Consider the following 27,869-nt stretch of genomic DNA (forward strand, 5'->3'; position numbering starts at 1 on the left):
AAACTATCCTATAAGAATATGAAAATAGAAGAAAATATTAAAAAATAATAAATAATAAAATAAAAAAATAATAAAGAGATGTTATAAATAGTAATCTTTCTAAATTTTTTTAATATATTTCCCTTCTTCCTCCTTTTCTTCACCAACAATTGTCTTGCTTGTGCCCATGCCAAGACTATCGTCCAAAGAGGCTATCACTTTGCTCTATTTATTGATGGAGGCTATGTCGACCTCCACCTAGATCCCTCTGCTCGAGCCAAAAGCGATATCCACTAGTGCTATCGTAGTTCTATTCGTTGAGAATCCAAACTCATGAATGCTATAAGAGACAAATGTATAGTTTTGGTTCTTGGTGTCTCATCCACAAAATGAAAGTTCTACAAAACTTGTGGGATTACATATCATGTGAGAAACATATTCAACCTCCATCTTTTTTTTACAATAATTTATTGCTCCAACTATTTCACTTACTTTATATATTGAACCCTTACAAGATTATCACTCCTCTAAGTGATAAAAAGAGTCGATAACAATAAGGTATATAGGCAAATAAGTTGGGATTGGTAATCGATGATAATAACATGCACAATGATGAGGAGCAATGAGGGGCAAATTAGGGGCGATGATTGGTGATAACAACACCCACTATAATAGGAAGCAATGAGGGATAGGTTGGGGGCGGTGATCGACGATAGTAAACAAAGGAGGACAAGTTAGGGGTGAGCGGTAGGGGGTGATAATCGACGGTAACGTGCACTAGAGAAAGTTGATGATAGCATAAGAGTTAGAGAGATTATAAATAGTAAAATATTATTTTATTAATTTTTAAAAATTTATGAATAATAAAACAATAATAAATAGGAAGAATGGGTTCCAATCAGTAGGCTCAAAAAAAAAAAAAGGAGATATTGATTGAAAAATACCTAAAATGTGAATATTCTATAAAGAAAAAAAAAAAAAACATGTATATCTATGGTTTGCAGAAGAAGCAGAGGACACCTGCAACTCCACCCAATGAATGAGTTCAGCAGAGCAGAGCAGACTCACAGATCACGGAATGGCAGGAGAAAGAAGTTTCTTTCCGTGACTCGCAGGTAAAGGCGAATCTGAACTCGCTCAGTCGTCCCGCCACTCGCCCAATGGTACATCACCTCCCACCGAGCCATCTAAAGCACCGATGGATCAAACTGCACGGCTCACATCGAAACAAAGGACTTCGATCATGAGACTGGAAAAAGGAAGGAGACGACAGCAACACGCACGCAGACCTGCGTGCATCGAAAAGCCATCCGTCATGTCGTTGCACTTTCGATGAGGCCTCAGGTGCTGTCTCTGCCGACCACTGTGTTCTGTGGACTGTACTCTCGACTCGGAGGTGGCCTCTCGCCGCCGTCCTCTTCTGCCACTGAAGTGCAGTCAGTGAAGCCATGGTTGGCATCATGTGATCTTAGATTCATGTCGAATTCCGATGAAAAATCAACACGTGGAATCTAGATGATGTTACGTAATTCTCGTATCAAAATAGTTATCTCCATTTGTCACATATTATAAAAAACATTTTATGCCTAATATATCTATTTCATCTTATTAATAAGAGGAATTACCAACAAACATTCATAATGTTGTTTAAGATAATAACGAAAAAATGTCTAATGGATCCACAGATGAAAAAAGGAAGATGAAGAACGAAATCATATAAGTGATGAATCAAAGATGAAGCTTCAGCCTTTTTACATCAGAAGATAATTTCATATGAAGCATCAATGAAGAACATGAAAAATGTGGTCATAAGAACAAGAATATATTGTTCTTAGAAAAAAAAGGGAGAAAGGAGACATGCAAAGGAACAGTAGATCCCAATATCAAAGCAATTCATTTGTTAGGAAATAATACTACCAATTAGTTCAACATTTCAGGAGATAGCTGCAATTAATAAGCTCCAAGTCTCTTGTAAAAGAAGGCATATAGGCACCATGCATCTTCACATAGAAAGGTTGCCTGTTCAAAAATTTGGCAAACTTAACTTAGTGACCATCTCAATCTGAAACAAAATATAGTTAGTAATAAGATTAGATTTTGGGGTTTCAAACAACAAATTCGTTAGCGCAATTCAATCACTTTGGTACGGTATCGACATAATTATGACACAACTGAATTAGCACCAACACCGACGCAACTTTTCAACAGAAACTAAACAAAGATCAGAGGCTCACTTGCAGATTTTTAACCCACCAATACATGCATTAGATAAAGATAAAACCAGAGATCAACGACAGATACAACTTCTCAGCACAAGAATTAGACCACAAGTTTAACAAGGTCCAATGAATGAGAGTGATGCAGTAAGGATAAATTCTGATGAAAGAATAGCAGCATGTTCATTTTAAACACTTTGAACCACTTGATCGACACTGTTTGAAATAAGCATAACAAAAGACTTTGTCCGGGACTGTTGAACTGCATCATATTGTTGACCTAAGATTGTCCTGCGTGTTCCTATATCCTAGAATCGTTCAAATAGATCCAACTCAAAATAGTGAATGGGGTGAAACTGAATACAAAAATGACAATAATCAAGAATTCTGTAAATGACAGATCTCAGTTGAACCATCAGTTCAAATAAAATTTCAGAAAAAAGCAGAAACTACCGTTCAGGCAGAATTAGTGATTTATGCTCCTCTAAGTCCTCTTACAAGACAGCATTGTGCATCCTTCTTGCAAGAAGTAAAATACAAGTTGCAATAAATTAGAGAAATCAGCAGCCCATAACGGCGCAGTTAAAAACAAAGTTTCCTGAATGCTTATTGGCAATGATATTCCACTTGGGTGGCCCTCCATCTGGAATCCAAGAATTTAGCTCAATCATCCCTCCCTGAGATCCTCGCTGCCCACCAATTACTATTAGTCGCTCACCACATGCTCGGAACGCGAGGCCCCAGCCATTCACTGAGTCAGACCTCTCGGGCAACTTTCCCAATCTGACCCATGTATTATTCTCCTTATTATACTTCATTACCTCCTTATCAGCATAGTGAGCTGCATAAAGCTCATTGTTCACCACAGCTACAAGTGGTGGTGCACCACTTGCACCATTGAGACCCGCAGACATGTTTGGAATCAGCCGCCATGAACGTTGCTCCAGATCATACTCTTCCCCGCACGTCAACACCTCATTGTCACTAGTCATTCCACCAATGACATAAAACTTCCCATCCATGAATACACCTGAACACATCCGCCGTGCTCTATTCATGGTAGGAAGGGTCTCCCAAGTCTTAGTTTCACAATCGTAGAGCTCTGCAGAGCTCAGAGTAGCGGGACCATTGGTGCCACCAGCTACAATAGCTTTCCCTCCAAGACTGGAAGATCCAAATAGACATCTAGGTGAATTCATTACAACTCCAGGGGACCAAGAGTTGGTCAAAATGCTATATCTCAGAACAATGTAGGAATTCACCTCCCGACCGAAAACAAGGAGCTCAGTGCCCACAGCAAGCGACTCTTTATCTGATAGAGTAAAGCTTTCAGTAGGACTAGGGGGCATCTTAGGAACTGCAACCCAACGTCCACGGTAGGGATCGTATGCCTCCCATTCAAGGGCATTGCAGGAGAAATAGACCCAGTGCTCGGTAATCCCCAGCTGGCGCCGTCGCCGGTAGAGCTCACCGCTCCAAATCATTGAGCGGAAGACACGGTTGACGGATGCAACCGCACCGTAATTGGACCGAGAGAGTAGCACAAGGCAGCTTACTAGCATATCTCTGGTGAGCCGGTTGAAGTAGTTTGGATCGCTGTATTCTTCATCACTTTTCTGGTCATCAGAATTGTCAAGATGCCACTCCATGTCTGCGATGTCAGGGGTCTCAGGTTGGTGAAGAGACTTCTTCCGTTTCCCTCGATCCTCTTGCTCTCCCTGCTCTTCCCCTAATTCCTCATTCAGCAGGCGTTTCTTGCTGTCCGAGGCCCCATGGAAATGGTAGGCCAAGTAGTGCCAATTGGATTCTTGCTCAGAGGTGCTCTCAAACACCCTGGAGATCAGATAAGGGCGGTCTTCCAACATATCTTGCAAAATCCCAAACTAAACAACAAGACCTAATCTCCAATAAGGAGAAACTCTCAGATGCCTATCTACCCTTACGAGGTATAATCCAAACCTCAAACCGGACAATAAATGAAAGACAAACCCCACCAGGTTAGAGAAAAATGCGATTTTTTATATGTTTTCCGACATAAATGAGATCTACAATCCATGATTAAGCATCGAAAAAATGGAACGATATACAAGTTAAGCCCATAAAAATCGAATCTTTTTGGCCGGTTTCGATCTGTCAAAAGGCAAACCCACCGAATCGCCGATCTGGATGGCGGAAAAATGCAACCCACCAATCTTATCAGATGGGCTCCGTGAATGCTGTGCTATCAGAAGAAGAAGAAGAAAAGAGGGGAAAAGGGAGAGAAAAAATAGACCTCAGAGATCAAAACATCGGAACCAAGAACCTGTCCCAAAAAATTAACCCATAAAACATAGATCCCAGCTAAAAGATTCAAACTTTACACACAAATTCGCTTCTTCTCCTTCCGATTTGTCCCCCCCCCTCTCCCTGAGATCAAAAGCAGAAGAAAAATCCCATCTTTAGCATCCATGGACCAATATAAAGCTCATTTTCCATCAACTGAAGGAAAAATTACAGCGAAGAGGAAGGAAAGAGATGGAGATCTCGAAGCCGACGAGGAGGGAAAGAGACGTAGACTTACACGATCGGTTTTGGGAAAGGAAGCGGATGAGAAGGGGAAAAAGAGGAAAGGAGGCCCCTTCGGGAATTAAACTACTGTCTTTATTCTTCCTAGAATAACCACCCCATCTTTCTCCTCTTCTCTTCTCTTCTCTTCTCTCTTCTCCACTCCCACTCCCCACTTCCTCTCCCTCTCCCCCTCCCCCCCCCCTCCCCATTGAGCCTTTTTATCTCTCTTTTTTCTAATATCTATTATTTTGAGTTGAATTTTGGGATTCTTTTTTCCTAAATGGATATAAAGAATTATTCCAAATGATGGGAGGGGTCCCCTGCAATAGGACCATTCACATTTGTGCTCAAGCAAGCAACACGTGTTGTGTCATGTCATTAATTTTTAGGTTAACAAGAAACAATTGGATTACTTGTGGTTTCTTTCACGACTCTCTTTCTCTCTAATCAATGTTTAATGTTTTTATGTCATCCATAAAATGACAATAATACTTCAAAGAATGCACAAACTATTTTGAATTGGTTTCTTCTGATACTCGCAGATTCTTTCCCTTCTACTATACTCATTCCCTTTTGTAAATCCTCTTTCGAGGAAAAGAATAAAAAAAAGTATGCAAAACACATGAACACAATTTTTCAAGGTTTGATAGCAACAGATTTGTTTGTTCAGATTTCCAATCATCAATATCATATCTTTGTCTACACATCATTCCATCACATCTTTCGCCACTTAATTATCTTGATTATTCCTCTCCATGAGAAATAATTCACTTGCAACACCAAGAATTTACACATTAGATTACAAATCAAAATTAGATTTGTCTTCTTGTATTTCTCTTACCCTTACCTGAGTTAAACATAAAATATTTGTCAAGCCCTTTGGAAATAGCAAAAAATATTTGATCTCCACCAAAGTCAAGTTGTATGATGCAAATGAAGTATAAAATACAAGGTTGAAGGTGACCTGAGTTCCTGTAACTGAATCAACTGGCATAGCAAAGTAGTTTGCTTATCATGTCCCATTAAAAGAAAGGTCACCAACTCCACTAGAAACAAAGTGAAAGGAAGCCAAACAAATGGGTCTTTAAGATCCAATTGAATTGTTTAACCAAGTTTGTTTTGGTCCCATAATAAAATAATGGAAGGCTTTTTTATTATTATTCACTTATCTATACTTGCAAATTTAAAATCAATGAAATTTGGGCCCTCCACATGTACAACTAATTTATGTTAAAAAAATCATATAAAATATAGTGAAGATTAATATAAAGGCATGTTTGCATTTTTTTTTTATTTACTGAACGTAAATTTATAGGGATAAACAAGAAATTGTGTGCCTCCAATTTTAAGAACAAACTGAGACATTTCATCATATGGAAAATGTAGAGTGCCTACTGTTCTGTGTAGCATTGTTAGGCCTCATGGTTTAGAAGAATCATGTGATACATATTTTCAAGCCATATCTCATCAACACAGAAACCTTGTACAAAGTAATCCCCTAGAAATAGCTCTTGTTGATTCACAAGTGTTTTCTAAAGATTAACAAGGCTGAATTATTTCATGTCAGATTGTGGTACAAAAGTGTTTTTTGCAGCTTGTTAGTCTACTTAGCATTAATTTCTATCGAGTTAAATGATGGCCAGTACTTTGAGGGCATGGCACTGAGAATTAGGGTGATACACAGCAGTAGAAGATGATGATGAGGGCTAAGTACTCAGCATAGTGTGGTGTTGAGACCTTGAAACGAAGCTCCACTTAACCTTAAATCTAAACACATCACCTGTTTGCTCACTGGTTTCCTTCAAATGTTGTGTGGAGTCCTCACACAAAAACATGGAGGAACTTGCTAATCTCCCATTGGTGTTAATCTTGGATGAGCACCGAGACCACCATGCAAGAACAACTCCAAAAGCCGCACCTTTGGTTCTCACAGGGAAAAAAGGTTAGGCCAGCAGAATAGAAAAAGAAGAAAAGGACAAGCCATCTAGAAGAGGTTTGTGCATACTTATCTCCACAGCAGCAACATGTCCTGGAGCACAACAGCTCAAATCTGAGTGGGTTTGATGGCAACCCCTCCCTTGTTCTTTTCCTCGTGAGCCAGCACAGCCAGAGATCTCGCACCAAGCAAAGTCAAGCTGAGCTGCAAATGAAAGGTCCAGAGAACCAGAGCAGCATGCTGCATACCTGCATGCACTAGACTATGCCCCCACCCCACCCCTTTGCGACCTTTTGCCTATCACATTGAGTGCATCTTGTGCAAGACTTCTTTGGGGATGGAATCAAATTCCATGGAAAGCCATGTCAAGTTGTTGCTCAGGGATCTAATTCTTTCGGATTTCTTTTGCGGCCGCACCGATACTTCCACACCGGAAGAGATCAAGGAACAGTTGCACTCGCTCACTTGGGAGTCCGCCATCGGAGGGAGGCGGGCGCGTGGAAGCAGCAGCCGCAATTGACATCGACGGAGAAATCAAATGGGCTCGTGGAATTCGATGCGGCTCGCAAGGATTTAGTGGTGCGGCGCGTCGCACCGACCCAGGATGGGTCATCTCGGAGAGCGACGGCGCGCCAAATCCTGGTCTCCGTGACCCTAATAGTGGACGCGAGTGCGTGACATCCACCTAACACATCGATGGCAACGCTCGAACCAAAGATAGCCAACCATTAATGTGATGAAATATGACACCCCCAAAATAATTGTAGCCATTGACGTGTGACAAAATTGAATTAAATGTGTTGCAATGTCTTCGAGGCTTTTTTATATTTACACCCTTACAGATTCATATTTTGTTTTTGAGGGCTCTTTATATCACACTCTATAGGATAATAAATTGTTCAGGGATGTCAGTGTAAACAAACACTCCCCCGCAGGGAAGGAAAGAAAAGGATGCGAAACGAAGAGGGAAAAGCTGAAAGGGGTTAAACGCTAAAAAGGAACCGCTGCTCCGACCTCCTCTTCTTCTCCGCCTCCCGACCTCGGATTCGTCGCCGTCGTCTTCCAGGTTCTCCTCCTCGCCCTGCCCTCCTTATAATCGATTGGTGCTCAGATGTTGTAGTTCGTGGAATTTGGTTGCTTTCTTGGAGTCGGAGCATTGGACTTGCCCGCCTCAACTTAGATTAGGGGTTTCTCGGATGTGCTTTGTCTCGATGCGATTATGGTGCATCATTTGTTGTAGCAACTAGTTGGTAGATTGAATGCACGCACAAATGCTCTTTTAGATTGCTACGCATAACTTAGGAAAGTTATAGGAGGGAGGACGAGATCGGGAAATGGTGTGCAAGATCCCATTTTGAGAATAAATAAGGATGACTTCATTCGAACACCCCAAATGTCAACAAACTACATGAGCTCGAATAGCTTCTGCAGTAATGTCAGGAGAGTTTCCACCCCAGAGCATCTCCCCTGATACGCTACTGGTCTCCTGTGCTAATAAATGAGCTACATGACTTCCCCCCCCTTTTTAGCACGGCTAACATGGAAATTCTCAGAGTTCTCAGCTACATATAGAGTGAGCCCTGCAAGAATCAAGCTTAGATGCATCATCATTGTCTCCTCTCAAATTATTTGGCACTATTAACAGTTGATTAATTGTTCATTCGAGTCCGGAAAACAACATCTTTGCTTGTAGGATATATAATATATCTTTCCTGGAACCTACAATGGCGAGAACATTGTGCACTTGGCTGCTTTTTAAACAGTTTGTGCATGAAATGACACTGGAAAATTTCCTCCATGCATGTGTTCTGCCGTTCTAGTCTGGGTTTGTAAATCCCAAGCCAATCCCATCTGAATTAAGGTTTGCTGTATCACTTCTTGGTGGGAGAGACCATGGATGCTTAGTTGCCATGGGCGTTACCTTATATCATGTTCTCTCTTTTATAGTCCTACCCAGGATTTAAAGCATTCTGCAACAGTATGACAAGGCTCACCTCTTTTCTATCAGGAATCCATCTGTGCCTGCTTTCTCAGATGGTCCAAGCAATGACAGCCACCATTTCCATCTGATCATCATCCAATATCTGCGGCATACGTTCGAGTGTACCTTAAACTGAATAGGTTTTTTTGTCGTAAAATTTTATTGTTGAGGATACACAAACAACAGCAGTTTTGGTCTCCAATAGTGGAACGATGTGTAAGATGATAACTTAGTAGAAGCACTCTAACCATGAGTTCCAACAGTAGTCCTCTCCCAACAAATTTTCTTTGTCGGTAGAGCAACACAGAGGCTCTCTGGATACAAGTTCTCTTCTCAGGATGGATCTTTAATAAAAGCCATTTGAGTGCCTGCCCTTTTTTTGTCAGTATCCCTTCCGTCGAATGCCCAATTTTTAACTGTGTGATTGCCGACTAGTTGACCTTGCTGGTCGGGCATGCTTAAAGGGAAATCTGCTGTGTTGCCTTTGTTGTTGCTGCTAAAACACTTGGCAACTGAGCTCTTTATTCCATCTCAACCCATTTGCCGTGAACAGATCACGCGCTTCCATTTATCCTTCCATATAACAGTCATTTTCTGTCCTCCACTTCGTACGAATATCTAGAAATGAAATAAATGAGGTGAAAAGGGGTTCCTATCATAGGCCCAAAGAAGTGTTAGGCCGACAGTCCATGAGTTCAACCCATAGCAAGCTTTAATAACTCATAGTCCATCTCTCTTTTAATCAAAACCTAGATTTAATAAGGGTGGTGTGGTGATTACAAAATAGAGATAAAAAATTACAACGGGCAGAAAACTATAGTAACAACGTGATTAAAATAATAATAATAATAATAGAAAAATAAGAGAATAAAATGAAAGAAAATAAAGACAACACAGAGAAACTGTTCTTAATCACCTAGACAGTATTCTCATGTTAGATCATATCTACAATAGGTTCTTACTGTGATTACTTAAAGAGATTTGGGATATTATGCTTAGTGACGTAATCCTTGTATCTCAATTATTCTCTTGTGATTGTTGCTTAGGTTTTGGGTTAGAGACTATGATATTTGTATATTTTGGATTTTCTCTAGTTTGCCCCGTGATTTTTACCCTTTATTGTGATTCAATTTAATTATGTTGCGTGTTATGGCCTACTTATATTTGTTCGTATACAAAGTTTTCTTCGGTTTATCCTAACAACTAGGATCAGAGCAGGGTTTTAGTGATTTAATTTTTGTATTCGAACATGGATGTTGGTAGTGTTTCTAGCATGATCAGCTTGAATAAAAACAATTGAATGATGTGGAAACCAAGAATGAAAGATCTCTTATATTGTAAATATTTGCAAGGGGATAGTGCAAAGTCCGTAACTATGACATATGAGGAGTGGAAGATGTTAGATCGAAAAACAGTTGAGTTTATTCGACGGTGGCTCGATAGAAGTGTCTTTCACCATGTTTCTATTGAAAGTTCTACATATTCTCTTTGGAAAAAGTTAGAAGGTATCTATGAAAGAAAAATAGCTAGTAACAAATTTTTTTTAATCAGAAAACTTGTAAACCTAAAATATAAAGAGGGTAATTCTATTACTAAGCTTTTGAATGAAATGTAGAGTATCACTAACCATTTATCTTTTATGAAAATGTCTCTTGATAATGAGTTGTAGGCATTGTTACTTCACAGTTCTTTGTCAAAAAGTTGGGAGACACTAGTGGTTTCCGTCAATAATTCTACACCAAATGATGTTGTCACCGTGAGTTAAGTAACAAGCAGTTTGTTAAATGAGGAGTCGAGAAGAAAAAAATTAGCAACATATCAAAATAATTCACAGATACTTATCTCAGAGAATAGAGAAATGTCAAAATCCAAGGATAAAAACAGTTCACGCATGGGTAGAAGCAAGTTAAGATCAAGAAAAGATATTGTTTATTATAATTGTGGTAAGAAAGGATATTATAAGAATCAATGTAAGCAACCAAAGAAAATAAGAAAAAGGGAAAAGAAGTGGAATATAAATAGTCAAAAGATAATATCACAACTACAATGCAAGGTGGTGATTATTTGATTTTGTCTTATTCTGATGATTTTTTTTTTTTGTCAGGATATTGAGTCGGTGATTGATACAGGTGCTTCTTATCATGCTACACCATGAAGGGAGTTTTTTTGCTATCTATAGGTCTGAAAATTTTGGTGTTGTCAAGATGACCAATTATGGCACGACAAACATCATTGGCATGAGTGATATCCGCATAAAGACAACCTTGGCTACAAGTTAGTGCTTAAGGATGTGATGCATGCGATTGAATTGAGGTTGAATTTAATTTCAGTTCGAAAACTCGATGATGAAGACTATGATAAAATATTTCACAAAGGGCAATGAAAGCTCAGTAAGGATTCTCCTATTGTGGCTAGTGGGAAGAAATGTTATACTTTATACATGTTGCAGACCAAAGCTTGTGGTGAGTAGTTGAATGTTACAGAAAAAGACTTCAGCATGAAGTTATGACATAGGTGACTAGGACACATGAGCAAAAAGGGATTGCAAGCTCTTTTTAAGAGAGAGGGTTGGTTCTCCTCTTGCAGGTCACTTCAAGTTGTGCTCAGAATATAGTCCGTCAAGTGATGAGGAGAAGGAGAAAATGCAAAAGGTTCATTATGCTTCAGCAGTTGAAAGTTTAATGTATGCAAATGGTATATATATGAGGTTAGACATTGCATATGTAGTGAGTATAACTAGTAGATTTCTTGCAAATCTAAGCAAAGAGCACTAATGTATGCAAATGGATCCTTAGATATCTTAGAGGAAGCTCTAAAGTTTGTTTAAGCTTTAGAGATGGACTATTTGTGTTGACAGGTTATACAGATGCAGATATGACAAGAGATATTGATATAAGAAAGTCCATATCAGGTTTGTACATACTTTTGTAGGGGGAGCTCTGTCATGGCAATTTAGATTGTAAATGTATATTACTGTCTCCACCACAAAGGCAGAATATATTACTGTTACAGAGGTTTGCAAAAAAAGTATTATGGATGAAAGAATTCTTACCAGAATTGGGGCTGAAATAGGAAAACTATGTGGTGAATTATAATAGCTAGAGTGTCATTCATTTGTGTAAGAACTCAACTTTTTATTCCAAGTCAAAGCATATAGATGTCAAATATCATTGTATTCGAAATGTACTTGAAGAGAAATAGATACAACTTCAGAAAATTCATACAGAAGATAATGAAGTAGACATGCTAACAAAGACCTTACTGAAAGAAAGGCAAGAGATGTGTCGACAATTGGTCATTAGACAGCCTCCTTATAGGCTAAAGGGGGACGTTGTTGGGCTGACAGCCCATGAGTTCAGCCCATAATGGGCTTTAACAACCCATAACCCACCTCTCTTTGAACCATAACCTAGATCTAATAAGGGGGGTATGGTGGCTGCAAAACAAAGGCAAAAAACTACAGCAATAAGGGTAGAAAACTACAGCAATAATGTGATTTAAAAAGAGAAGAAAATGGAAGAAAATAAGGACAACGCAGAGAGATTGTTCTCAATCATCTAGATAGTGTTCTCATCCCATGTTAGATCAGATCTACGATAGATTCTTATTGTGATTACTTGGGGAGATTTTTGGATATTGTGTACAATGACGTAATCCTTGTATCCCAGTTATTCTCTTGTGATTGTTGCTTGGGTTTTGGGCAAAAGACTCTGAGATTTGTATATTCATTATTCTTATAGTGGATGTTTTCTGGTTTGCCCCGTGATTTTTACTCTTCACATTAGTGGGGTTTTTCATGTAAATCTTGGTGTTATATTTTATTATGATTCTATTTAATTATGTTGCATATTACGACCTGCTTGTATTTATTCATATACAAAGTTTTCTTCGGTTTATCCCAATAGTATTTATTCATATACAAAGTTTTCTTCGGTTTATCCCAATAAGAAGGATAGCATTTAGGCCCAAGCTATCCATTTACAAATTGGAGTCTCATTTCATGGTTTTCTGCACCAGTTCACTACGAAAACCTTATTTCAGCATCATACCTTCGGCAAAATTTCATTCATATTCATTAAATGTTTATATCCAAAATACAAATTAAAAAATATCAATATTGATAATTTTTTTCATTTTCAATACTTATAATATGTCATCTTTGTAAGGGTGATTAAAGGTTCCAAATATTGAAAAAAGCATACCCTTGGTCGTAAGATCTATAAAACATTGTTGGTCTAACAATAGTCTTATATAATTTTATTCTTAATATAAAAGATATCTAATGAACCTATAAAACTAATGCCCCTCTCCATTTTAAAGCACTGTGAATCAAGAAAGGAAATTCTGAAGAGGGGGCTTTCTGAATCTGCAATTGAAATCGAAAGAAAAATGGGTTAAATTTCTTCTTCTTTTTTTTAGTTGACTAAACCTAGAGAACCTCTATATATATCATAATAGTTCTTCTTCAATCTCCTGTAGATCGACCGAAGAATACGTAGATGACCATATCTGACGAATCAAACTCAAGATTTGGCGTCATCTTGACTACGAGTGTCTCAGCAAGAGTAGTTTATATGCAGTAGTGCATTTGAAAAAGTTAAACGAAGATTGCTCTGATATTAATTTCAAATGAAATCAAGCATTAATGCATGGAGTGGGTAGTGACTTCATGCAACTGTAAATTAGTCTGGTTGGTTGGTAAATTATATGCTAGTTCGCATCCCAAACGATCTGCTGAATAATTGTTGTGTACAGCTTTTTCAGGAAGAGGTCAATTTAAAAGCTAAGAGCATGAATGAAGATGATAGATCCAAGATATGCTGCGCTGCTCATATCTTGGACTGATGCTGGCTGAAGTGTACGTTTCGTCCAGCAAATAGGAAGCCAAATCATGACAGAGAAAAGCTGTCTCAGCAAGAAAACATGAGAGACTGTTGTACTCCATCTCCAGTTGTAAACGTCCGTAGTGAGGTTCGTGCCCCAGGAAAAGGAAACTCGTACTTCAATTACCTCGTAGCATATTCAACATGATGATAGTTACAGTTATGCATTCATCCAATGTTTCCTTTATCATGTTATGGAAGTTGTTCTTTTCTGAAAGAGATTCTCTCGAGGAAGACGAGTGAAAACCATAGGCAATTCATAGAAACACCAATATGTATCTCATGATCTTCTTTGTTGATTACTTTCAGAAATAAATGAGAAAATTAAAGATGATGCAGCAGGTTTTTCTATGCAAACAAGAAACAGCAGTGGAATCTCATGCTATTTATTTTGGTATGTGTTGTGGCAAAACACTGGACCTGTGATGATATTGATGCGGCATGTGGATCCATGTGGGATGGATTTGATCATTACCAACTCAATCGAGGTATTTGTTTTGTTCTCTTAGAGTAATAAACATAATATCTTTTGCACTTTGTTTAGGTAGAATGGCACCCATGGCTGATACAAAAGGCAGTGTCAAAAGCCTTTCAACTTCTGCAATGTTCCTGCAACAGTGTTCAATCTCCTAAGCCCTACAATATATGAAATGCCCTATATTCGCTACAGAAGCACACAAGATTGAGTTGTATGAGAGGATGCTTGTGTTATCTTCACAAGTATTTTGATGGATAAATAGTATGTTTGTATAAGTTTTCCGTTCATTTATACATTTAATGGTGGTTTACTAGATTCATCGGATCCAGGAATTGAAACTTTATCTGAAAATTTTCAAGAACGTCAGCTAGTTTAGTCGGTAAATTTTTTTTGACTATTTATAGTGAAAAAAGGGATCAAAATCCTTTGTAGAAAAATCAGTCGGTAATCGAACTCGACCCGAACAATAGAGCTCTAAAAACCTGTGAGCTAAAGAAAGAAGAAAAGAAAATTCTGTTCTAAGATTAGGTCATTGTCGAACATCCCTCACGTATAAAGGCCTAAATAATATGGAGGAACGACCTTCAGGATCTAAGAGAGAGAAGAAGACGGGCTGAAGTAAAAGTGGTTTTCTCCATGATAACCTTGATCGAGTTCTTGGAGATCAAGTGACACTTGATCACTTAGTTTGGATCGAATGGAGGCGAGAGAGAATGCTTTCATCAATTATCCACAACCTCCAAGCAAGAACGTCAGGGTATGGAACTGTGGAGGCTACGAGGTGTGCACATGATCTTGATCGATTGTGTTGAGATCCGAGTGATGACCGCACGATCAAAGGTGTAAGCCATGTATCATCGAGAGAGAGAGAGAGGTGACAACAAGCACCTGCAGCTGAAGAAGCAGGTGAAGCAGAAGTATTGTCTCCGTAGTAAGATCTGTTCAACGTGCAATGCATGTAATCAATTCAACTGGTCAAATGCAACCAATCTGGGTTATCTTGTCCTTCTTCTTGGGTTAGACAACCACTTCTTCGTCGCTCTCGTTAGGATCCACACCAAGTCATTCATCGCCTTCGATCAGTGTGAGCCGTGAGATGAAGGGCTACCCTTCTGTCGAGTTTAAGACCTGAAAGCAGTATGAATCCCCAACTCACGGGATCCCTCTTAGGATAAACAAGGTGTTTGCGTGATTGCTTCGACCTACGCTTACGAGATCCATGCCTTAAAGAAACCATGATGCCTCACGAGTTCCTTAGGGACCTCGCTGTCCATCGGTTGGAACTCATGTGCCTCGTGATGCACGCGGCACCAAGTCTCTTGTAGGAAACAGCGGAGCTGATTGGGCGTCTTCCTTTGACTGCCACATGCAGCTGCTCTCTGCGTCTCTTAGCTGTGCCCGAGAGGAGCTTCTCCTCTTATGATTCAAGTATGAGACCTACAGAGAAGATGAAGAACTATAAGTTGTTCTTTCCTTTAAACAAGTCACAGATCCGAGCACCTTTAACTCGTTTTCTTTATGCTGTTCCTTTTTTATTGATAGGACGTCCACAAGATCTATGCTTTGAGATTAAGCTTAGTTCATAGCCCAAAGATCTTCCAGCTGGTTTCTTCCCTCAAGCGATGAGATGAGCAGATCGCAGAACTAGATGGACCCAGTTTGCAGACACATCAGAGTGGCACAGCGTGGCGAGAATCCCATGGTGCGATCCTCCCCCTCTTTCTCTCTCTTCCTGCATCACTATTTTTATACAGCACTTGCCCATTTCTTTCTCTCATGCACTTGTCTTCCTCCTCATCGCACCTCCTGTATTGCTCCACTGCTCCATTTACATCCCTCCCTCTTTCTCTCTCGTACATCCCTCGTGACTTCTCCTTCTCATATTGTCCTTTCTTCACAGTCACCTGTCCTCAAACTCCACTCGCCATCCTCACCCTACAAGAACGACTTCCCCTTGCATTGCCTCTTAGGCTTTGATCTCTCCCTTCTATATATTTATAGATCGCCCAGAATTCGAGGGACACAAATAGCCAAAAGATGTCCAGCAGGAGATCCCGATCGAGGCAGTCCAGCTCGGGAAGGATCACCGACCAACAGATCGACGACCTCATGTCGAAGCTGCAATCGCTTCTCCATGAAGCACGACTTGGGAGCCACGACAGGGTAAGGCTGCCGGGAGACAGCTCCATGGCCGGCCATCCTTGGGCTTCCTTTCTTCAGCTTCTCGGTTTAGGGTGTGATCATGGTTTTGATCGTTGTGGGTGCAGGCTTCAGCAGCGAAGGTGTTGCAGGATACGTGCAGCTACATCAGAAGCTTGCATCGGGAGGTCGACGACTTGAGTGAGAGGCTGTCGGAGTTGCTCGACGCTGCAGGCGTAAGTAGCGATCAAGCCGCGAGCATTAGGAGCCTGTTCATGTGAAACGATCTATGCTACATGCATAGTTCATATACCATTCACGAGAGTAGCACTCAACTACATTACTGTTGAGGAACATGAAATCGAAACTCATTTCAGGGAGTTATCTGATGCATCGAACCGTGCTTCATCTTTCTTGCATGAACGATCGTAGTACTCATCTCGCAAGTTCTAAGCTTCAATCATCGGCCACCACTAAATTGCAATTGACAGTTTAAGGGCACTTGGTAAGGGAAATGTTCGCCTTCGATACACGAGCTGTGCAGATCGATCATGTCAGAAATTATTTTCCACATATATATTCTTTTACTGCATGTCAACACAATGCGCGAGATTAGACTCCTCTCTCTCTCTCTCTCTCTCTCTACTACATGGGGAGCAAAAGACACTGGAGCTCGTTTCGATCTAGACACTCGCGCACCTTCGCGCATCAGCAACCATCTCAAGAGGGGCTCTCACGCCTCATCAAGGCTCCAATCTCGGACCAAGTCGAGCTGATCCACCACCTCAACGAAGGTCGACGACGCCAAAAGCTACGAACAATCATAGTCATCTTCGTGCATCACCAACCATCTCAAGAGGGGCTTTGGCACCTCGTCAAGGCTGTAATCTCGAACCAGGTCGAGCTGATCCACAACCTCTACAAAGGTCACCGGCACCAAAAGCTAACAACAATCATCAGCAGTGTGATGAATATACAATCAAATTCATACGAACTTGCCTCGTAGATGCATGGACTTGATCATGGCTCGAGATCACTTTAGGACCGAAACATGCAATCCATCAAGGACAACATTATTTCTTGGGAACCAAATCTTAGAACGACACTGACAAAACAGCAAGTCTTCATCCCCTATCCTCTTCTTGATTGCAAGAAGTGCAAACATGCCGAGATTGTGTAAAGTCTTTTTCACATGGAATTTTGATGTTGCCATTGTGAAGACAAATGTAGTGTGAAATCTTGAGGACTTTCTACAATTGACTTGGATTGATGTGAAGCTTTATGTCCCCCACCACAAAGTTGCACCCTCTCTGAATTTGACCCAAATCAATACCTGTGGACCATATATAATAAATACTATGCAAACATAAGTAGTATTTAATTGCATAAACAATAGGTGTTATAATTCCCTACAACCATAGTTATCAGTATCAAATCGAACGATTCAATCCAATTTTAAGAAAAACAAAATAAAATCTTTCTTTCTTTATCCTATAGTGGTCACAATAATAACTTAAAAGGAAGTTAAGTTAAGTTATTCTATAGAAATCTTTCTTTATTCTATAATAACTTAATAAATTAATACTTATAAAAAAAACAATAATAACTTAAAATCTTTCTTTATTCTATAGAAATCATTGATCTATTTAAAATTATATAATAAAATATTAGAATAAGAAAAGAAGAAATCATTTAAGATGATATGAGTATGTACCTAAAATATCTGGTTAGAATTAAATAATAAGTCTTAAGATAAACTATGAATCAAGATTTAAATATCCCAAATAATTAGTACTTATGATTGACTATATTGTCATTATTATTTTTGTAACAAAATATTAAAAACCCGAAAGGAATCTCCAAACCTCAGAATCAAATAATAACCCTTAGTACTTGAAATTCTACTTATTTTTTAATTACTGTATATATTTATATTACCTGAATATAGAATTTGACTTCTAAAAACGATTGATCCATCCATTTAACCAGTGACTCAGCAACAATCATAGTTGATTAATTTATTTTTTAGTCTAATTCTGATAATTAAATCAGAACAAAGACTATATATATATATATATATATATATATATATATATATATATATATATATATATTACGGTTAATATGGTCCCATGGATGCATAAATGAAGATGGAAGTTTATTGATGTTAGGACCCTTCTGACGTATGGATAAATCGACTCAATTATTGTTTCGATTGAGTTGCATCTCGGCCCACAATCCAAGGCTTCCATACGTACGTCCACGGCACACTCCTTGACGCACCATAATGTGGGCATGTACGTACTCGATCTTTTATTAGTGGTTCGAAGAAACAGGACCGATCCCATCATGTTTTCGAGACACCCATTTATCCATTGGAATTGTTGATATAAAAGGTGTGCATGTCACATCTCTACATGCTTATCCATATTCTATTATTGTCTTTAATTTTTCGAATATGGATATGGATATGGATGTGGGTGTCGTTCAACATTGCTCTTTCAAATGCACTGAGATACCAAAGTTAGGTTCGAAGTATGGGTCGATAGTATGTTTGATTCATGTAATGTTCATTTTGATATCTACGTAAGAATGCAACAATTCATTCATCTTCGATATCTACGTAAGAATAAAATTGCAAGCAGCTGAGTCATGGATATGTTAGAATATTAAGAGTATACATGTATAATTAAATATGTTAAGTCATTATTTTTATTAGCTAAAATTAAAGTGATCTAATTAAAATAAAATTATTTGGCTAAGGAACATAATTATTATGAAAATTAATTATGTGAATACCATCATATTTCTAACTTAATGACGAGATAAGTTAAGAATTTGAAACTCTTGAAACATAATTATAGATTCATCTATTATAATTATAGATTCATTTGCGGATGGCAAACCACATTTGGCTTTCTGCTATGCATTTATGATTCTCTCTCTCTCTCTCTCTCTCTCTCTCAGTCACAGCAGGAGATCACATGAATCCATGAACCATGAGAGCACTTAATTTGCCTGCAACGCTGCTGACCTCTGTCACTAGTCACAGTGATGGAAGGCAGATGGCAAACCACATTGGTCAATGGTTGGGTTTATCCTTTAGCCACACTGCGCAGTGAGCCTGCACGCAATTATGGAATGAAATGAAGCACAAAACTCGATGGTTGTGCGCATGGAGTAGTCTGAGCCGTCCACTTCTAGTCCGTTTTCTAATCTCCAACGTCCGTCTTTTTCGGATAAAGGATATATATCCTGTGGGTGATTTGACCAAACCAAACGACGGTGTCGAGCTGGAAGCCGAGAGCGGCGTAGAATCGGCACCTGTGGAATGGCGACCAGATCCGTGCGAGAGACGCTTTGTGATTGGATCTTCACAGGTGGGACCTGTGGGATCCTTTGATCGGTAGGAGGTAAAGAAAGCGTGTGGGAAAAAGGAGTAGGAAAAATGCAGCACCGGATCCTTATCCGTTCCAGGTGAATGGTGCTCCTTAGACCGCTCTGAGGCTGTCGTGAACCATCGACGTGGACTGCTACGAACAGGCGACCTCATCTTACAAACCTGAGGAATGGACTCCATCTGTCGACACAGAGATGCGCCGAGGGGCACCACACCGCGGCTCGCACGTTTAAATCCGCGCCTCTGCTGTGCTGAGACCATATCCGAGTCTCGCACCCATCTTTCTCCACGCCATCAATCACGGATCTGAATAGGCGTTTGATGCTGGACCGACCGCTGGTGTAAGCGACAGTGAGGGTGCGGGAGCAGGTGGGGGAGACCAGGATGCCGGGGCGCAGGAGGGGAGGCCACGGCGGCGAGGTGGAGCTCTCGGGTTCCAACGGCGACGACAACGGCGCGGCCGGCCCGGCGCCGCAGCAGATAAGCTTGGTGAGGCTCATCTTCTCGTGCATGGTCGCCGGCGGGGTGCAATACGGCTGGGCGCTGCAACTGTCCCTCCTCACGCCTTACGTGCAGGTACACCTCGAGACGAAACGCATCTCTGCGTCTGCAGTGCGACTACTCCGCCTGCATGCAGATGTTTACTTCCTCCTTGCTTTGTTCTTTCTACATTCGTTTGAGCAAGTCTGATGAGAATTTCTCATCATATTGCAATACAAGAAACAAGAGGGGAGAGAGAGAGAGAGAGAGAGAGAGAGAGGAATAACTACTGCACATACATCGGTTGTACGTCTAGGGAATGTAAGCATATGGAAGAGGGCGTCTTAGCACTATTTTTCCAGAATATCATAAGGAACGTAGAATTGTTTTCTTGGTCTGTGAAAGGTGACATCGGTCCTGACAGGTTTCCAGGGTTGACGTGTACATCTGTTTGACTAACAAATATTCTTGTGCTTATCGATGCAGACGTTGGGACTCTCGCATGCTCTCTCCTCTATCATGTGGCTCTGTGGCCCTGTTGCAGGCTTTGTGGTAAGTATTTGAGATTTCAAGCTCCTTGTCTTTGTTGTTGAGTGACTTCAACCACTGTTTGATTCTGGTGAACAGGTTCAGCCTTGCGTTGGCCTGTGGAGCGATAAATGTCGTTCGAGGTTGGGGAGGAGGAGGCCTTTCCTCCTCGCTGGATGCACAATGATCTGTGTTGCTGTGAGTGCTGCAACTGTTATCATCAGTCTTCGTATCTTGCCACTGATAACTTGATCTTCTTACATGGATTTCTACGTTGGTGCTTCAGGTGATCGTGGTCGGGTTTTCTTCTGACATTGGATATGCTCTTGGTGACACGAAAGAGCATTGCAGGTGAGCTTCTTCTTCTCCCGTTGCATGAGCTTCGTATCTTTGATTGACACATGCGATCCTTGTGGGAATGCAGTGTGTATCATGGTCCTCGGTGGCATGCAGCGATAGTCTATGTTCTTGGATTCTGGTTACTGGATCTTTCCAATAATGCAGTTCAAGTAAGCTTCATCGAGTTCCAACCATCAATGCCTTCCTATGTTCCATTTGAGTCGTGAGTCACGGCAACATGTTTATTGCAGGGTCCAGCTCGGGCGCTCATGGCTGATCTCTCGGGTGAGCATCTTCAAGTTTAGAGCATCTCCAACAATTCGATACCGAATGCTTTCTAATGGCACGATCTGGTGCTTATTTGTGCGACAGGAACTCATGGATGCAACGCAGCAAATGCTATATTCTGTTCATGGATGGCTGTCGGAAACATCTTAGGATATTCTTCTGGTTCTAGCGGAACCTGGCACAAGTACGTCTACAGATCCATAAGATTAAATGATCATCGACGTTTCTACATGTGCATAATCCAAAATTTCCAACAAGAACTCTTAATCTCTTTTGTTTGAATGTGGTGAAGGTGGTTCCCTTTCTTGTTGACAAGGTCTTGCTGTGAAGCTTGTGCAAACCTGAAGGGTGCATTTCTGATTGCTGTGGTAGGTCTTATCAGAAGAATCTCTGTGCACGAGAGTTAGATCCTGAATGAGAAATTGTTGCTGAAGAAGTTGATTGTCAACAGGTCTTTCTTCTCATCTGTTTGGTGGTGACTCTAATTGTTGCTAAGGAGATTCCTCTGGGTGATCCTGCTCAATCCGGCGCAAAGCTCAACTCGAAAGATGGTCAAGCGCAGAGCCAGAATGAGGATAGAGTTAGCTTTATCGATATCTTTAAGGCCTTCAAGAACTTGCCTCCGGGAATGCCTTCGGTCCTCCTTGTCACTTCCCTCACCTGGGTATGGATATGAAGATTGAAGTGCCGTGAAGACTGCATTCCACAGGAGCTCCTGACAGTTCTTTTTCTGCTTGCTTCCAGCTTTCATGGTTTCCTTTCATCCTTTACGACACCGATTGGATGGGCCGCGAAGTCTACCATGGAAACCCAAGTGGAACTCCTGCGCAGATCGATGCTTACGATCGCGGTGTTCGACAAGGCGCATTGGGTTTGCTGCTGAATTCGGTGAGAAAACTGGAGATGATGGCTGACTACTTGTGTTCTTTCACGTCCTCATCGTCCTAACAACTGGATTACCTTCTTCTTCTTCTTCTTAGGTTGTGCTGATGATCACTTCCTTACTGATCGAGCCAATGTGCCGAAAGTTGACTCCAAGAATTGTTTGGGTGATCAGCAACATGACCATGTTTGCCGGCATGGCTGGCACTACAATCATAAGTACTTGGTCCATTAGAGACTTCCATGGCTCAGTCCAGAACGTGATCACAGCAGATGGTGAAGTGAGAGCTGCAGCTCTGGCCACATTTGCAGCTCTTGGTTTTCCTCTTGCTGTAAGTATCAGCATTCCCAAGCTTCTACTGACACTTATCAATGGGTTCCAAACACTAACATGCACGTTGCTGATTCTCTTTTGTAGGTTCTGTACAGTGTTCCTTTTGCTGTTACAGCACAGTTGGTTGTGAATGAGGGTGGCGGCCAAGGTCAGTCCCTCCCACGCGTTTCGTTCACCAAGAGACATAGTTCATCGATCGATTTCTGCAGCTAAATTTGGCTGTTTTGCAGGGCTTTGCACTGGAGTTTTGAACATTTCGGTTGTCATCCCGCAGGTTGGTTTTGACATGCTACTAAATTTCTTCTTGATGACACCATCATCCACCTGATCTCTGTTCTTGACCTGCTCACAGAGGAACATGAATTAATTTACAAGTGTGCAATTGTATTCTTAGCTTCTGCTAACATACGATGGTTTCTGATCTATGTAGGTGATCATAGCTCTCGGTGCAGGCCCATGGGATTCTCTCTTCGGGAAGGGGAACATTCCTGCCTTCGCTCTGGCATCTGCAATCGCCTTCGTTGCCGGCGTGGTCGGAATGTTAAAGCTTCCAAGGCTCTCTAGGAAGAACTTCAAGAGTGTTGGTATGGCTGGTGGACACTGATCCAACTTCCAGCTTGGTGAAATAACCATCGGCGACCCTCGCGCTCCATGATGAAGGCTCCACGAAAACGTGTCGGTTCTTGCCGTGTTCTTTTGGTATTGTCATTTTTAGGCTTTTTTTGTTGCTTAGGGAACCAGAATTGCAGTTAGGATCTTGTGCTACGATTGAATTATTTTTGTTCTAGTTTTCATCTGATGCTCTATCTCGAGTTCTCTGAGTTGAGTGAGCGCAAAGCATCACAATCTGTTCTTGGATCATCTTCTTGAGCGTGATCTCCTCCGTGGCTTGCAAGAACATGCATCTTTAGTTCGATCGAAGAAGAATTTTAGCAGACAATGTAGCAGAATTTTCTGCACATTGGCGCATCAGCTCAGGTAGATTGCAATTAGATTGAAGAGGAGGGAGGTGGAAGAAAGAATAGCTTCTCTCCAAGCATCATTCGTTCTTAATAGAATCCACATATGGTTGGCATGTGAAACTGTGGTTGAAGAAGGTTCGACGACTAGTTTATTCTGCATCCATGGCTCTTCCTCGTATATGAAATGGCTTTAGGTGAGAAGCCATGTGTTGGCCTGTAAAGCCAACTAGAGAGAGAGAGAGAGAGAGAGAGACAGAGACAGAGAATGGTGGTTTACATGAACAACATGAACTTACAGTAGGATTCATCACTCCGATCTTAAGATCTAACCACAGAAGAAACAGATGAACACAGCACAGATGAGTCAAGAACAGCAGAAATAGCAGAGTCGTGCAAAGACAAGCGCATTGATGGGAAATCAACAAACCGAGATGGACCAGCAGGCCTTCTCGGAAGGCAGAAACAAAACTTCATTGAAGATTTCATGCTACTTCTTTATTGCTCTCGTGACAGACATAAGGGCTAACAATTCTCCTTGCGATAATCAAAGTACGTCTGCTACTCCAAATCGCATTGTTGATAGAGAGATTAATAATGATAAAAATAATCATAGTCTCAGAAATGCTGAGACATGGAATTGGGATGGTTGGCACACAGATTCTTTGAGAGGAGGGGAGGGATGAGCAATGGTGGGACTGCAGCTTTTGCCACCAAGATAGCCATGCACAGGGGCGCAGAAGAAACAAGAATAAAATAAGCACCCACCTCTCATGGAGTTTGGTGTTGGTGTTGAGGGTGAATCAGGTGCATGATGAGCTGCATGTGTGTTAGGTAGCAGAGGCTGCAACTTTGAGGACCCATCCTTAGATTCCTGTCATCCCCTTTTCCTTTCTCTCAAAGTGCCAATCTTTTTATATACACTTTCCAATCTATGGCCAGCTTATTCTTCCATTTCTTTTGTGATCTTTCTCCCCCTTTTTCTGTCCAGTAAAATCCCACCTTTCACTGGCAGAATCTTACTACTGTTCTTTTTCCCTAATATGATATCCGTCTCTCTTTCACATGGCTGCCCACTTAACACTCCACACCACAAAATACAGCTTCGTTGAGATGGACATGGCAACTTCTGTCAAAAGAATTCAAGTACCCATCTGTCTGCATCACATTGCAGGGAAAGAACCAAGCAAGCAATTGGAAGTATCCAACTCCGTTCATCTCGTTTGGAATAAGGTGTGGACTGTGTCCACAGTGATTAACCACAGATTATAAAGATGGCTGTCGATCGGGATAACATTATTTATGAGAAACAGACTAGTCGATTGAATCTGATAGAGATTGTCAATTCTGGACGTAAACATTGTTAACATTCGTAGATCTTTCCAAGCAGACTTTTACTCCTCGTCTTCATCTCATGTTAATCTTAATTTGATCTCATCGCTGCCTATAACTGATTGCATATTCTTCTTCTCTCTGTACAGTATTTTTGCAGTTTATGTGTCCATCTTCCCAGCCATCGACCTCAAACCATCCTTCTTCCTTCCCCCCTTCCACCATGTTCTTGCTCTGTGACCTCTCTACCCTGTAGCAGATGATGGCCTGCAATGGAATGGCCTCTTCCTCCTCCTTCCCCTCGAACTTCATGTTCCATACGGAGACACCCTATGAAGAAGGGAACCAACTCACAGCCCCTCTCGGCTCCCTCCTCCATACCGGTCCGCAAGACCTCAGAGGTGGTCTGTGGCAACCATTTCCGAGCCTCCAACCTCAGGTGGAAGTGACTCAATTGTGCTTTACTTGATTTGGTGGTGCAGGTGTGGCTCCGGTGATGGGGAAGAGATCCATATCCTTCCCGGGGATCGAGAGCTGCGAGGAGATGAACGCCGACGATGACTTGTCGGATGATGGTTGGCAAGCAGGGGAGAAGAAGAAGAGGCTCAACATAGAGCAGGTGAGGACATTGGAGAAGAACTTTGAGCTGGGGAACAAACTGGAGCCTGAGAGGAAAATGCAGCTGGCCAGGGCTCTTGGGCTGCGGCCGAGGCAAGTGGCCATCTGGTTCCAGAACAGGCGAGCAAGGTGGAAGACGAAGCAATTGGAGAAGGACTATGATGTGCTCAAGAGGCAGTTTGAGGCCATCAAAACAGAGAACGAGGCTCTCCAATCCCAGAACAAGAAACTCCGAGCTGAGGTATGTCTCAATTTTCTTCAATCTATATATAAATATATGATGAACATCTCAACTTAAATCTATTCATTTCTGCATGAGTAGTTTTGAGTCTTTTGAGGAAGATGCCTGTTCATAGATTAGAAATGAACTCATAATGATTGGGTGAATCATTACCGTGTCTATCTTTTATTTTGATTCCTTTCCTTGTCTCCTTTATTGTGCCAAACACAACCATCTTTTTAGCTATGAAATGGTACTAGAAAGATCTGGAGATCATGATGAAGACTTTTACCTTTTCCTTTTTGATACTCATCCAGAGGACATGGAAACTTCTGCATCAGATGAAATTTTGCAGGACACTGATGCTTGCAAATGAGCCACAAAAGATACAAAGAAATGAGCTCCTTGGTACCAACCAGAATAAAACTAATAAAAGAAAAAGAAACAAAAAAAATCACATCAAATAAGTCAATATCAATCACAGGAGTAATGATAATCTAACAAACCAACTTGATCATTTGGTATTGATGTGAAGACAATGGCAACAATTTGAAATCTCTTTCCTGATTCCCTTTCGGATCTTTCATCAAAAAGAAGAAGAAAAGAAAATATCCCTTTCTGATCAGGACATCTTCAACCTGTGATATATGACCTATCAAGCATCAGTAAGGCTCCATCCACCTCACGCAATCAACTGTAGAGAAAAGATTGACAGGTGATGCACTCGGGGTCAAAAATTTTGACACCATCTATCTTAAGTAGCCATTCTTCCTATATTAGATTGTGGAGTATGAACATGTCTGTTCTTGTTAGTCTCTTTCTATTTATATGATCATTAAGATTTTGTTCAAGTAATTTCTGGTAGTTTCATACATATTCCTGTGTCGTGAGCCAAGTCAAATGCGCAGATTTTGGCATTCAGAGGTACAGAAACATCGGATATGATCAATCTCAACAAAGAAACTGAAGGTTCTTGCAGCAATAGAAGTGAGAACAGCTCAGAGATCAACATAGATATCTCAAGAACATCAGTGATTGAGAGCTCCCTGCCTCCTCACCAAATCTTGCCATACTTCCCATCAATTAGGCCAGTCGACATTAACCAGCTCCTCCACAACTCCTGCAAGCCAGAATTCCAATGTGCCAAGGTAGAGAATGAAGCCCCAGAAGTCAGCTTCAGCAACTTGTTGGGCAGCATGGGAGATCAATCTGCTCTCTGGTCATGGCCAGATCACCACCACTTTCATTAGTCTCTTCGTTTCGGTCTATTATCTAGAGCACCCTCGATAATTCTCCTGGTAAATTGTGAAAATTGCTGCTGCATTAGCACTAGTCAAATTATATTTCAAGCTTAAATTTGGTTGTTTCCATCATCATCGATGTAGGAGGAAAAATGCAACTTCCAGAGTTGAATCAGGTGAGGGGGAGAGAGTCAACAAGGAAATAAAGTGTCTTTGATGTGTGTAGATCGTTTCAAGTTGCACCAGGAATTTTGTGCTTATTGCTGAAGTGTGTCATAATTTTGCATGAGACATGAAGTAGCTATCTCTCATATATCTGCTCATCTGTATTGAAGAAAGTTCAAAGTCTCATCCATCCAAAGCTAAAAGGTTGTAAAGCGTGTCAACTTCTTGTTATTCTAAAGCATACAACAAAACTTTAGGTTTAGGAGAGGAAATATGCAAGTATTTAATCAGTTCCGTCGTAAATTTTAGGTATCACATCAGTTTTCTGAAGCATTTTATACATGATATAAGGAAAGAATTTCTCAAAGTAATACATAAAGAAAGAAGGTAAGGCAGAATTGATTTTGTTCAATAAGAAATTATTCTTATCTCTTATTTGAAGCTTTTCCATGGATTGTTGATCCTGTAGCTTATCCTTTTGAATTGATGATCAAATGTTAACAGATTCAGAAAATTGTGGAATTAGACATCACTAGAACACAAATTACTTAATTAAAATATCTAACCTATGTTTCTTAGTGATGCGAGACTAAACGATGTCATAAATCGATGTTTCCACAAATAAGAGTGTTCATTGTAGATATGGCATCCTTTAAGGACCACCTAGTGATAGACTGGTGAGCTTGCTACTTCAAGACACCAAACTGTGGACCAGGCAGCATCCGGGGGATCAAGAGAAGTGCCACTGTCATTTGGTGCCACATTCTTTGTTCCAAGTTGTAAACATTCATGAGGAGATCATCAAGGACAGTAAGTTACTGATTTCCACAGGGCATCTTTCCTATCATGTTCAGGAAGATTTCTGTGGACATTTTTTCTGGTAACTAAAAGGGCTCTGCACTCTGCAAATGGCCATGATAGGAG

General features: G+C 40.7%; 4 protein-coding genes and 1 long non-coding RNA gene across 6 annotated transcripts; 4 read left to right on the forward strand and 1 right to left on the reverse strand.

Annotated features, from left to right (window-relative positions):
• Positions 1-2,598: 2,598 nt before the first annotated feature.
• LOC103968618 (F-box/kelch-repeat protein SKIP11) lies at positions 2,599-4,931 on the reverse strand. Its single transcript, XM_009381894.3, has 2 exons — positions 4,756-4,931; positions 2,599-4,601 (listed from the first exon to the last, which is right to left on the reverse strand). Exon 2 carries the CDS (start codon positions 4,058-4,060, stop codon positions 2,756-2,758), a length of 1,305 nt encoding a protein of 434 aa, XP_009380169.2. The 5' UTR covers positions 4,061-4,601; positions 4,756-4,931; the 3' UTR covers positions 2,599-2,755.
• A 1,866-nt stretch (positions 4,932-6,797) lies between these two features.
• On the forward strand, positions 6,798-13,713 carry LOC135625043 (uncharacterized). Its single transcript, XR_010491872.1, has 2 exons — positions 6,798-7,744; positions 13,415-13,713. It is a non-coding gene; the product is annotated as an uncharacterized LOC135625043 (long non-coding RNA).
• A 1,858-nt stretch (positions 13,714-15,571) lies between these two features.
• Positions 15,572-17,355, forward strand: LOC135624434 (transcription factor ILI7-like). Its single transcript, XM_065128039.1, has 2 exons — positions 15,572-16,183; positions 16,288-17,355. The coding sequence occupies exons 1-2, from the start codon at positions 16,058-16,060 to the stop codon at positions 16,438-16,440; spliced, it is 279 nt and encodes a 92-aa protein (XP_064984111.1). The 5' UTR covers positions 15,572-16,057; the 3' UTR covers positions 16,441-17,355.
• Positions 17,356-19,834: 2,479 nt separating this feature from the next.
• LOC103969807 (sucrose transport protein SUT1-like) lies at positions 19,835-23,186 on the forward strand. The gene is made up of 14 exons (XM_009383451.3): positions 19,835-20,135; positions 20,526-20,591; positions 20,667-20,765; positions 20,854-20,918; positions 20,992-21,076; positions 21,158-21,191; positions 21,279-21,378; positions 21,487-21,562; positions 21,646-21,858; positions 21,939-22,082; positions 22,175-22,408; positions 22,495-22,558; positions 22,641-22,684; positions 22,841-23,186. Exons 1-14 carry the CDS (start codon positions 19,944-19,946, stop codon positions 23,012-23,014), a joined length of 1,590 nt encoding a protein of 529 aa, XP_009381726.2. The 5' UTR covers positions 19,835-19,943; the 3' UTR covers positions 23,015-23,186.
• Positions 23,187-24,756: 1,570 nt separating this feature from the next.
• On the forward strand, positions 24,757-27,048 carry LOC103968620 (homeobox-leucine zipper protein HOX21-like). 2 transcript variants are annotated; one of them, XM_009381896.3, is made up of 3 exons: positions 24,757-25,105; positions 25,184-25,560; positions 26,448-27,048. In XM_009381896.3, exons 1-3 carry the CDS (start codon positions 24,961-24,963, stop codon positions 26,787-26,789), a joined length of 864 nt encoding a protein of 287 aa, XP_009380171.2. In that variant the 5' UTR covers positions 24,757-24,960; the 3' UTR covers positions 26,790-27,048. The 2 variants fall into 2 exon arrangements, with proteins under 2 accessions (XP_009380171.2, XP_009380172.2); XM_009381897.3 differs by having other exon boundaries at positions 24,793-25,102.
• The last annotated feature ends 821 nt before the right edge of the window (positions 27,049-27,869 follow it).

This window comes from Musa acuminata, chromosome BXJ2-10 (genome assembly GCF_036884655.1).
Source record: "Musa acuminata AAA Group cultivar baxijiao chromosome BXJ2-10, Cavendish_Baxijiao_AAA, whole genome shotgun sequence".
NCBI classification, from domain to species: Eukaryota; Viridiplantae; Streptophyta; class Magnoliopsida; order Zingiberales; family Musaceae; genus Musa; species Musa acuminata.

Coding starts and splice junctions, on each gene's coding strand:
- LOC103969807 (XM_009383451.3), top strand. CDS start 19,944: ATGCCGGGGCGCAGGAGGGGAGGCCACGGCGGCGAGGTGGAGCTCTCG. Junction 20,766..20,853: donor GCACAATGATCTGTGTTGCT/GTGAGTGCTGCA, acceptor TTGGTGCTTCAG/GTGATCGTGGTCGGGTTTTC. Junction 22,409..22,494: donor CTCTTGGTTTTCCTCTTGCT/GTAAGTATCAGC, acceptor TCTCTTTTGTAG/GTTCTGTACAGTGTTCCTTT.
- LOC103968618 (XM_009381894.3), bottom strand. CDS start 4,060: ATGTTGGAAGACCGCCCTTATCTGATCTCCAGGGTGTTTGAGAGCACC.
- LOC135624434 (XM_065128039.1), top strand. CDS start 16,058: ATGTCCAGCAGGAGATCCCGATCGAGGCAGTCCAGCTCGGGAAGGATC. Junction 16,184..16,287: donor GACTTGGGAGCCACGACAGG/GTAAGGCTGCCG, acceptor TTGTGGGTGCAG/GCTTCAGCAGCGAAGGTGTT.
- LOC103968620 (XM_009381896.3), top strand. CDS start 24,961: ATGATGGCCTGCAATGGAATGGCCTCTTCCTCCTCCTTCCCCTCGAAC. Junction 25,106..25,183: donor TCCGCAAGACCTCAGAGGTG/GTCTGTGGCAAC, acceptor TTGGTGGTGCAG/GTGTGGCTCCGGTGATGGGG. Junction 25,561..26,447: donor ACAAGAAACTCCGAGCTGAG/GTATGTCTCAAT, acceptor TCAAATGCGCAG/ATTTTGGCATTCAGAGGTAC.